This window comes from Corvus brachyrhynchos, unplaced genomic scaffold, assembly GCF_000691975.1.
Source record: "Corvus brachyrhynchos isolate BGI_N302 unplaced genomic scaffold, ASM69197v1 scaffold26, whole genome shotgun sequence".
NCBI lineage: Eukaryota > Metazoa > Chordata > Aves > Passeriformes > Corvidae > Corvus > Corvus brachyrhynchos.
In genome coordinates this window covers 4,964,302-4,974,421 of record NW_008239324.1, presented here as the reverse complement: position 1 = coordinate 4,974,421, position 10,120 = coordinate 4,964,302, and the positions used below count along the sequence as shown (strand labels likewise).

Here is a 10,120-nt window from a genome sequence, read left to right as displayed (position 1 = left end):
TGCGGCGAGAAACGCCCCGTGACGGGAGGAATCGCGGAGGTTACCAACCGGCAGCGCCGCCGCCTCGGTGCCTCCTCCCCCTCCCGGTGCCTCTTCCTGCCCCGTCAGGCGAGATTTACCGCCTGAGCAAGAGAAGAGAAATGAAAGCGACGGTGCCCACAGCCCCCCGGCCCCGCCGGGAGGAGAGGGCGGCACTACCCAGCACCCTTCTTCTCCCGCGTGGCTTCCCCTGGGTGAGCAGGACACCCCTCCAGTGCCTCCCAGCATGAAGCAGTAGCATCTCCCCATCACTCTCCAGCCTTCCAGGTTTGAGGGTCCATGACCTCTGCCTGTCCCACAGCTTCCCGAGGTGTTTCATGGGGACATATTTCTGCCTGAAGATGGCCGGTGAGTGAGGCAAGGGCAAGTCTACTCTTCCCAGCACTGGGCAGTCAGCCCAGCCCCATCACCTTGCGCTGGGAATCTGCAAGGGGAGCTAATGGAGATGGGTGCTGGTGCCCACTGCAGGCTGCTCTCTGGAGGATGGATGCTGGTGCCCATGGCAGGATGCTGACGGAAGGGCTTTTCTAGAGCAGAAATGCCCCAACCATCCTGCCAAAGGGACAAAGGTGCTGTCCCAAAGCAAGGACGAGAGGCAGAAGCCAGGTGACCTCCTTGGAGCAACAGGACTGAGCACATCAACCACTCCACTCATACAGGAAGGCTCTGGACCAGGAAGCTGTTGTGCGCCCCATGACATGCTGCAGAGCTTCCCTGGACTCCGTGTTTCCCACTGGTGGCTCAGCTTGGCCCCATTAGAGACTCAGGAAAGGTGCTGAGGGAGAGGCAGAGCTGCTCTCAGCCAGCAGCCTGGGTCCCTGTGACCAGCATCCACTGGGACAGACAGTGCCAGATGCCTTCTCCCCAAAATTGGTCCTTTCTGACAAACTTCCAAGTTCCAGACCGCAATCTGCCAACCAGGGGCTCACAGAGCTTTCCCAGAGGTAGAATGACTCGGGAGAAGGTGGTCTCTGGAAGCAATGGGTGATGTTGCTCTCCTGCCACATGCACCTGGGGCCACAGCGCTTCCGAAACCACCTTCCGTGTGAAAGCGAAGGCAGGAAGTGTCTCCCTGCAGAGAAGGCATCTTCACAGAGCCCAGCCACAGCACAAAGCTCTTTTCAGCGAGGTGACTGGGGAGAACACGGCTCAGGGCAAGGACCAGCCTCTGCCAAGGCACCTCCTTGAGCCTCCTGAGCTGCATCAGCGAATGGATGAGCACCAGGAAGAGGAAGGGCAGAGGGTGTTCACCACCCAGTGGAGTCAGCGGCCACAAGCAACAGTCCTGGCTGGATCCATGTTTTTTCCAGGATGAGATGAGGCCAGGCTATTGGTATCTGAACTTCTCAAAAAGGCACAATTTTCCAGCTTTGTCATGCAAGGATATTCAGGACAGAGGGAGCAGCTGTCCCATTGCACCCATCAGAATGGCTTCTATGGAAGATTAGAAGCACAGAGGATCTCCAGGCAAGCTGCATCCGAAGCTCATTCCCCAAAATACTGGGTCCCGCTCGCTGGAACATTCCGAGCACCAGTGTAGCACCCCAGGAGAGGGGCAGATATCCACGTGGACAAGTGTTCCCTGCCTCTGTGCAAGCACAGGCACATCAGGATGCCTGGAGCAACAGACCTCCTCTGTGAGCAGCAGAGGACAGCAGCCCAAGCACCAGGGGTGGCAGCCAGGCCAAGCCACTGGCAGAGGCAGTGATGCTCCTTGGATCCATCCCAGCCCTGGCTTTTCACTCACAGCCCAAGGACAGCTTTTCCAGCACTGGTAACAGCTCTTGGGTTGAGCAGAAGTGTTCTGCCCATATTCAGGCTGTGGATGCTGCCCTGGATGCGTGTCCTCAGGAGCAGGCTGGGATATTGCTCTGCTTCTCTCCACAGCAGCTCCTCCCAGGGCAAACCGGAAGCTTGCAAGAGGCAGACAAGCAGAGATCCCTGCCCAAGGCAGGAGCCCGAGCTCAAATCAAATAAAACCCAGTCTGCATAACAGGACCATCGACTGAGCAAGCACTGAGAAACCAGGTCAACTGAGCAGATTGCAAGGTAACATGCCAGGCTGGGGAAAAAAAGAGAATAGCCACAGGGTGACAGCTCCCATCCTCACTAAACCTTTGCTGGGGTCTGTGAAGAAAGTTCTGGAATGAGATCACAATAAAGTTGCTCAGAAATCATTCCTCAGATGAGCACTACAGAGGCCACTCGGGCCCAACCACACCTGTGGTCTGTGGACAAATACACTTCTCAGACTCTCTTCCTTTCAGCCCCCCCATTAAGCTGTTCCCACACAGCCACCTCCTCCAGCTCTTCTGAATTCCAGGAGAGCTGCAGCACCTGCTTTGGTGTCACCCAGGCCTGGGTACAACAGCATGAGCTGCTGCATGTGGAACACTCAGACCAAGGGAGGTCTCTGCTGGAGCATGTGTGGCACCTCCTTGGGCCACCACCTAAAGCAAAGCCACTGCACAATCCTTCATACCCCACTCGTCAGCACTGGGTTGAGCCACGGGCTTTAAAAAAGATGGTGATGGCTCTCCTTGCAGATCCCAAGGACACCTTTGGTTTTCCCACTCACAACAAAGCCTCCCTCCAGGCTTATGCAAAACCACCTGAGCACTGCCTCAGACTGAAACATCTTTGGCTTCCGAGTACACAAGCTCCTTGTCCAGCTGGGAAAGCACTTGAGGATTTACCCATTTCTCAGACCTGACTTCTCACTGAAGCATCCCTTACACAACCCCTCCCACCTGCTCCAACAAGCCTCCATCCTGCTGAGCACTCCAGGCTTCCACCTCCAGACAGGCTTTCCTTAGGAAGTCATAGAAGGACCATCTCTCAGGACCAGGGATAACTAGTCACCAAACACCTAGTGGAAACCAGAACTAGCAACTCTTGTGCTTGGTTACAAACTCCTAAGTAGTGTCATCTGCAGTGACTCCCATACCGGCAGGAGGAGGTTCTATCCTGAACCTGCAGTGACTGCCCACAGCTGGCTCCCTAAGCTGCCGTCACAGCAACTAAAAAAAACACACCACAGAAACTCCACCCAAGTACCAGTCCCATTTTTCAGAATGAAATGGAAACGATATTCCTGTTAACATGCATTCCATGTTACTCCAAGCTCAAGCTGTGAACGCCAACATTTACATTTTACATCCTCTCTCCTCTACACACAGGGCGGCACACCCTGATTTAAGGTCATGGACAGGTACCTTGCATTCAGCACGGAGCAGAGGGAACACCTGCAGCGAGAAAGGAGCTGGTCCCTGTTGACAGCATCCTTCTGGGAAGAGCAGCTTTTCCATCTGGAGATGGCTGCCAGGTCGCACCGTTGATATACACAAAGAAAGCAGCCAGTGAGCACACATGTTAATCCGTTATTATTTATTAGCTGTACAGCAGTATATTCTCCTTCCCAGCTTTCAAACCCCATTACATATTTTATAACAGTATTTTTTTCCCATGTTGCCTTCCTAAAATAATGAAAAATATCACACAGTACAGCTAAGTACAAAAATGCATCAACCTAGAGTCTGATAGCTAAACTGATAGCTCTCTTAAAAGCGATACATAGAAGAAAAATTTGTTTGAAATCAGCAAGACTGAGGCTCTATAAAAAGCTTACATATTTTAACATGTGACATTTTCATATACAGGCATCATTTGTATTTCACATTATTCCTTTTTTTGTCTTTATCAGAGATTCAAAAATTGTAGAATTACTGACCTATTAATAAAATTTCCTGGCCCAGGTTGAGGGCTGCAGTGACCCACTTATAAATCACCACTTTTGTCTTAACAAAAGATTCATAAACACAAAATACAACTACAAGATAGAGCAAAGAAAATGTATTCGTGAAATTATAACTCAAAAAGGTTAATTCTATGTGTCAAATTGGCTGGTCACATCCAGAGGGCAGTGGTCAACGGCTCAGAGTCCCGATGGACAGCAGTGACTGGTGTCCCTCAGGGGTCCACACTGGGACCAGTGTTATTTAGTATCACCGTTAATGGCATAGATGAAGGGATCAAGTGGACCCTCAGCAAGTTTGGTAAGAGCAAGCTTAGGGTGCCGTGACACCCCTGAAGGACAGGGCCATCCAGAGGGATCTGGACAAGCTCAAGAAGTGGCCCATGGGAATCTCATGAGGCTTAACAAGACCCATTGCAAGGTGGTGCACCTGGGTTGGGGCAACTCTTGGGATCAGTCCAGGGTGGGAATGAACAGATCAAGAGCAGCCCTGGGGAGAAGGAGTGGGGGGAGCTGGTGGGTGAGACTGGACATGCCCTGGTCCTGGGTGCTGGGCTGCATCCAAAGCCCCATGGGCAGCAAGAAGGGGGGAATTCTGCCCCTCTGCTCCACTCAGGCAAGACCCCACCTGCAGTGCTGCATCCAGCTCTGGGATTCCTAGGCCAAGGAGGACATCGACCTGTCGGAGCAAGTCCGGAGGAGGCCACAAACATGATTCGAGGGATGGAGCACCATTCCTATGAGGAAAGACTGAGAGAGCTGGAGTTATTCAGCCTGGAGAAGAGAAGGTTTTGGGATTATCTAATTGTGGCCTTCCAGAACCTGCAGGGAGCCTACAAGAGTGCTGGAGAAGGACTTTTGGCAAGGGAATGGAGAGACACAAGAACAGGGAATGGCTTTAAACTGACAGAGGGCAGGGTTAGATGGGCTATTAGGAAGAAATTCTTCCTTGTGAGGATGGTGAGGCCCTGGCACAGGTTGTCCAGAGAAACTGCCCCTGAATCCCTGGAAGTATTCAAGGCCAGGTTGGACAGAGCTTGGAGGAAGCTGGTCTAGTGAAAGGTGTCCCTGCCCATGGCAGGGGGGTAGAACTAGATGGTCTGTAAGTACCTTCTAACCCAAGCCAGTCTAAGAGTCTATAAAATACCATTTTTTTGTGCTTCAAAACCAGATTTCACATGTGGGTTTCTCTTGTTCTGCAAGCAATAGTCTGGGTACATCTTTTCTCTACCTTATCAACAGCTTTTCCAACATTTACACTCTATCAATTCTCTTGTCACTTAGTTTGAAAGGAATTAGAATACTGGGGTTTATTTAAACTGCATTTTTGCATACCTCTTAATTAATGGAAAAAGATTAAAATGTAAAAAAAAAAGTTATTTACAAGCTTGACCATTACAGAAATGCTTTGCAGAAAGCAAAGCATATTAAGGACAGAAACCAGTTGGAGCATGCCAAAACTACCGTGTGCAGCCGACTTGGAGAACCGGAGCTACGCAGTGGGAAAAAGCGGAGGAAAAAAAAAAGAAAAAAAAAGAAAAACCAACCAAAAAAACATTTCGAAAGTCTAGAACTTTCCCAAGTCTGCATTTACAATTAAAAACACTACGGAGAGAAGAGGCTCAAGGACTCTGGGAACTGGAAGGGCAAGTCCGGAGTGGTTTTCCACATACTCTAGTCAAGGCTTCCACTTTTGTATATTAAAACTTGGTGCATGTAAACACGGCCCTTGGACCAGCTTTACAATGCAGTTCAGAGCAAAACTAAATCAAGCATCTCAGAGGAAACCCTCAAGGACTCCAAAATATTTCCTAATGTTCCATGATCCTGTAATGCTAACATAAAACAGCAAGTTCTAGTTAAATCACATTCTAACATCGTTTTATTTCCCAGTATGTTTGGTAAAATGGTCTAAAATGATGCATTTCCCAAAGCCAAGAAAAAAGATTAAAGGAAAAAAAATAGATTTGAGCCGCTTAAACACAGCCCAGGCCAGTTCAGTCAGCCAGCATGGTCTTCCTCCATCACCGGTCCATCATGCTGAGAATCATCTCAGGGGTGAGGTCTCCATTGGGAGCTTCCACTACAGCAGGCTGAGCTTCCTCCTCTTCCTCTACTGTTTCTGCATCAGGTTCTTTCTTCACTTCAACTATGATATTTTCAATTTCACCAGTGTTCTGGTCTTCAACCTGAATGATTGCTGCAGCTAGAAGGGCAAAAACAAAGGAGGAGAGGGGGAGAAACAGATTACTTTACTTTTTCCAGAGCCAATCTGCATGCCTTAAGCAGCTTTTTGGTAGATCCTTAAGACTCTTCCATGGCAAGGGAAGGTGAGGCCCCCAACAAGCATTGCCACATCAGTGGGTGGGGAGCAATTCAACCCATCTCACTCACCCAAGCATCAAGCATCTATTTTCTTGCCCCTGTATGAAGATGGGTTCCCAGTACAACAGTTCCAGTGTGAGTTTTCATACTAAAACATTTTTCAAACAATGTGTTTTGTAGAATAATGAACAAAACCAAACCCCGTATCAATATATGGGCCTAAAGTAAAATTTAAACTTCAGGGAAGTTTAGTGATGCTAGTGACAAATTCAGCATTAAATGTTTCCATACAAAAATTCCAGAGAGAATACAGGCCATGCTTTGTAGCACTGAGCAAACAGCCAAGCCGCTACCTCCTTGAAGGAACTAATTTCCCTTCCTACTTTGAGCCTAAAATTAATTTACTTTGACTTTGCACAGTCACAATGTCTGTTCTTAAGGACATCCCTGTAGAGCTGAAACAACACCTGCACCAGCCCTTGCTCAGAACTAAAGGCCTGAAGCAAGTTCGTTTGTGGCAATACCTGCAAAAGCTACCTGGGTAAGAACACCACGATGTTTTTACTGACAGCTGCTTTCCCAAAGACTGTATGTCAGCAGAGACACCATAACTGGTACAAAAAGAAGTGAGCAGTTTGCACAACTATGAAATAAAACAATTCTAAACAAAAAATAACATCTTTTCTTTTTAGCATGGCCTGAAGTGGCCACGTTCCCCATGACCAGGAAACCCTTGCAACAAATTTCAAGGTGAGTTCTTAGCAATGTAGAGACAAGTACAGCTACCCACTTTTACAATAATCTCTTTTGAAGGGATCACATCTACAAGAACAGCCAAATCCAAGGAAAAAGGTGCTCAAGCAAGCAGGGTAAGGTAAGCTTCAATTCGTGACTTACGCTGGGATTGTTTTGGTTGGGTGGCAGCTTTGCCTGGTGGTCTTCCTCTTCTTTTCTTACTGGGAGGTGGTGCAGGAGCCTCTTGCTCAACTTCTGGTTCAGCCTCAATTTCTACTGCTGTCTCCTCCTCATCTTCATTATCATCCAAATCTGGTTCAGCATTTTCCTCTGTAAGAAAGGATGTCAGATAAATCTTCAGTTTAAGCAAGAATAAAAACACATTCATCTACAGAGAAGCACCATCAAATCCCATCGAAAAGGAGTCAACTCTGCTGAGAAAAAAGGCAAACAAGGCCTTTGTTCAGAAGCTGTTGCCACAGATAGTTAATCTGTTACCCTCACTTAGAGGGAACAAGCTGCCCTTCAGAAAGCAAAAGGGAATTTAATTATGTTAGATTATGTGATAAAAGCTACTCTGCACATCCACAAAGGAGCTCAGAGACAACAGCAATAGGGAGACCAAATAACACATCTGGGCTACTCCCAAGCCCATCAGAGGGTCCCAACAGCCCATCCAAGCCCCACCTGCACAACACAGAGGAGCACAGCATTGCACAATGGAAGGCGGGAACCCAAATTCACAGCTTCTGAAGAAAAAACGTTGTGTCCAAGCCACACCCAGGAGAGCCTCCAGGTGTGAAACCCACCCCAATGAGTCACAGAAGCAGCTCTTGAGATCACCTTTGATATTATGGGGTGCTGGGGAATTCCCGGCTGGGGATGGGACACAATGAGATGCAGAGGAAGGCTGTTTTGGATCACACAGGACAACTTAGGGGATGTTTAGGAGAGGGGATGAGGCTATTTCAAAAAGTGTGGGGAAAACAGAGGGGCAAGAGGATAGAAGAGGTACATCCCATGTAAATTGCAGTAGCAGCCACTCCAGGATCTCTGTGAAACACAAGAACCCCAACAGGTATCCAAGAGCCATCTTGTACTCCTCAAGCTCTATACTTTATTCTTCAGAACACTCCATCAAGTTAATAGGTGAGGACCACCGACACATTCAGAGTGCTCTGGGCGAAACCAGAGCAGACAAAAAGCAGTGAGAGCTGTCAAATAAGATAATATTGTTTGGACAGCAAAATGATTGCTCTTAAATTTGTAAGGCTGTTCACTAGAGGAGTGGCTTCACTCATGACTTATGTGGGCCACAAGGGAAAAACCCCAAGCTCACACACTAAGGCATGTATATATTGCATGATTTTACAGTCACTCAAGGGATATCCCCCATGAGGAATTTATTTACTGGATTTCTCAGGTCCCACCTTTTTAGAGGTTCTTTACATTCTCCCCTCAACTCAGTCAGTATCAATTAACACTCTGTCTAATGTTGGACAGCCAGGAGACAAAAAGTTATCTTTCACTATTTGGTCTTTCCCCCCATTAATACAAGTGGGTCGATTTCATCCCAGCTTTGCTCGTAATTTTTAGGTATTTAGTAGCTGCCAAACCTCACGAAACTGCAGATCTCCAAACAGACACAACAGTGAATAAAGCAATTCCTCAAGCTGGTGATTAGGACATCTTTCTTACACCTACTCAGCTCACACTGGTCGATTCTTCATATCTATCAGATAACTCCTGAGGTCAACCCAGACTTGCCACTTCCACTGAGGCTGAAGGGATTCCTTCAGCCACAGACCCCGGGCATCATTCACTGCATAGCATCAGCTCATTAACAAGCCTGACTTTTTACCAGCTTCCTCCAAAAACACCTGTTTTAAAGCCAGACCAACTAAATAAAATTTGAGTTTTTGAAACAGGCTAAACTCCCAGAAAGATTACTAAGAATGCAATACTCCAGAATGCCACATTTTGAATTACCTTCAATCAGTTATTTTACCCTGCCTCCCTTACCTTTTTTTGTTTTAAATGCAGAATTAGTTAACATGTGCTTAACTCACCTAACACATTTTCCCAAATATCTATTCAAACATGAGTTTAAGCACCAACTTCTAGTTTTTGAATCAAGGTTCACAAATCATTTGATCACTCATCCTAAGACTTGTTTGCCGTGTGAGAATTTCAGATACGCAGTCCTCTACCCAGAAATATTCCTGTTCTCCCAACCTACACCCCTTGATTAATTACATAAAGTGCTCCAGATAAAAGACTAATCAGAAACACTCCTTTTGCAAAATCATCTTTGAACTGGTTGGTCTTGAGACTCTACTTGGCTTTTCCTGTTGATGATGTGATGAAGTTTTTCCTCTACCAGAAGACAGGACTAGGACTGAGTTTTTCCTTCACAAATAAGTATTAATCTCCACCATTCCCCTGGATGTTGCCAGCCTTCCTCCACAGAAGTAGCCAAGCTATTCAGTGGTGGAGTTGTCTGGACATGCCACCCAGTAATGGTGAAGTAGGATCAAGTAACATTTCATAGCAATGCACCACAGAACCATGCAGTCTCTTTTAGGACTCTGAAAAAAATTACCAGTTTCCCACACAGGCAGGACAGGAATGGCACAGCTGACACAAGGGGTGTCAGACAGTGTTTTTTAAACTACTGTCTTGGAACAGGCCTGGACAGCAGGATCTATATTATCCCTCACAGGCAGTACATCCCTCTGTACTTGGCCGTGTACCATCATATTCTCTGTTTGCCAACCAGACAAGACTCTTTCAAGTGCCAGAAGAAACCTGCAGAACTGGCAAACCAGCAGCTAACACACACAGTGAATCACAGACCTGTAATTCTCAGAAGGTACTGAGCTGTTCTTACCACTATCAGAAGAATCTTCTTTCTTAGAACGCATCTTTCTCTTTCGGCCACGTTTGCCCTTCTTTGTCTCTCCTCCGTTCTCTCCTTCCCCACCATCTAGGCCAGAGCAGTTATCAGCATGTCTGGCCATTGTGTTCTACTCAGTGAAAGATTAAAAACACAAGAAAAGTTAAAACATGTACTGAATTCAAGACCAGACATTCTGCCTCTCTATTTTCAAACACATTTCTGGTAACTGTGTCTTTTGCTTTTTTTTAAAAGAGATTCTTTAGGGGAAACGGGTACATTCATTAACTTTATTCATAAAGTTGCATTTTCACATTGCTCATGATGTCAACACTAATGTGTGTTGCTACCAATTCTGCATTCTCTCCCCT

The 10,120-nt window shown here is 47.1% G+C and overlaps 1 protein-coding gene across 4 annotated transcripts in view; it reads right to left on the bottom strand.

The window, feature by feature from the left end:
• Nucleotides 1-3,409: 3,409 nt before the first annotated feature.
• CTCF (CCCTC-binding factor) overlaps nucleotides 3,410-10,120 on the bottom strand; it is a 27,414-nt gene continuing 20,703 nt past the window's right edge. For all 4 annotated transcript variants that reach the window (XM_008638737.2, XM_017740910.1, XM_017740912.1 and 1 more), the window contains 3 exons: nucleotides 9,744-9,879; nucleotides 7,016-7,183; nucleotides 3,410-5,999 (listed from right to left, as the gene is read on the bottom strand). In XM_008638737.2, coding sequence (XP_008636959.1) covers nucleotides 5,818-5,999; nucleotides 7,016-7,183; nucleotides 9,744-9,879 — 486 coding nt within the window. In that variant the 3' untranslated portion in view covers nucleotides 3,410-5,817. The remainder of the gene's footprint in view (nucleotides 6,000-7,015; nucleotides 7,184-9,743; nucleotides 9,880-10,120) is intronic.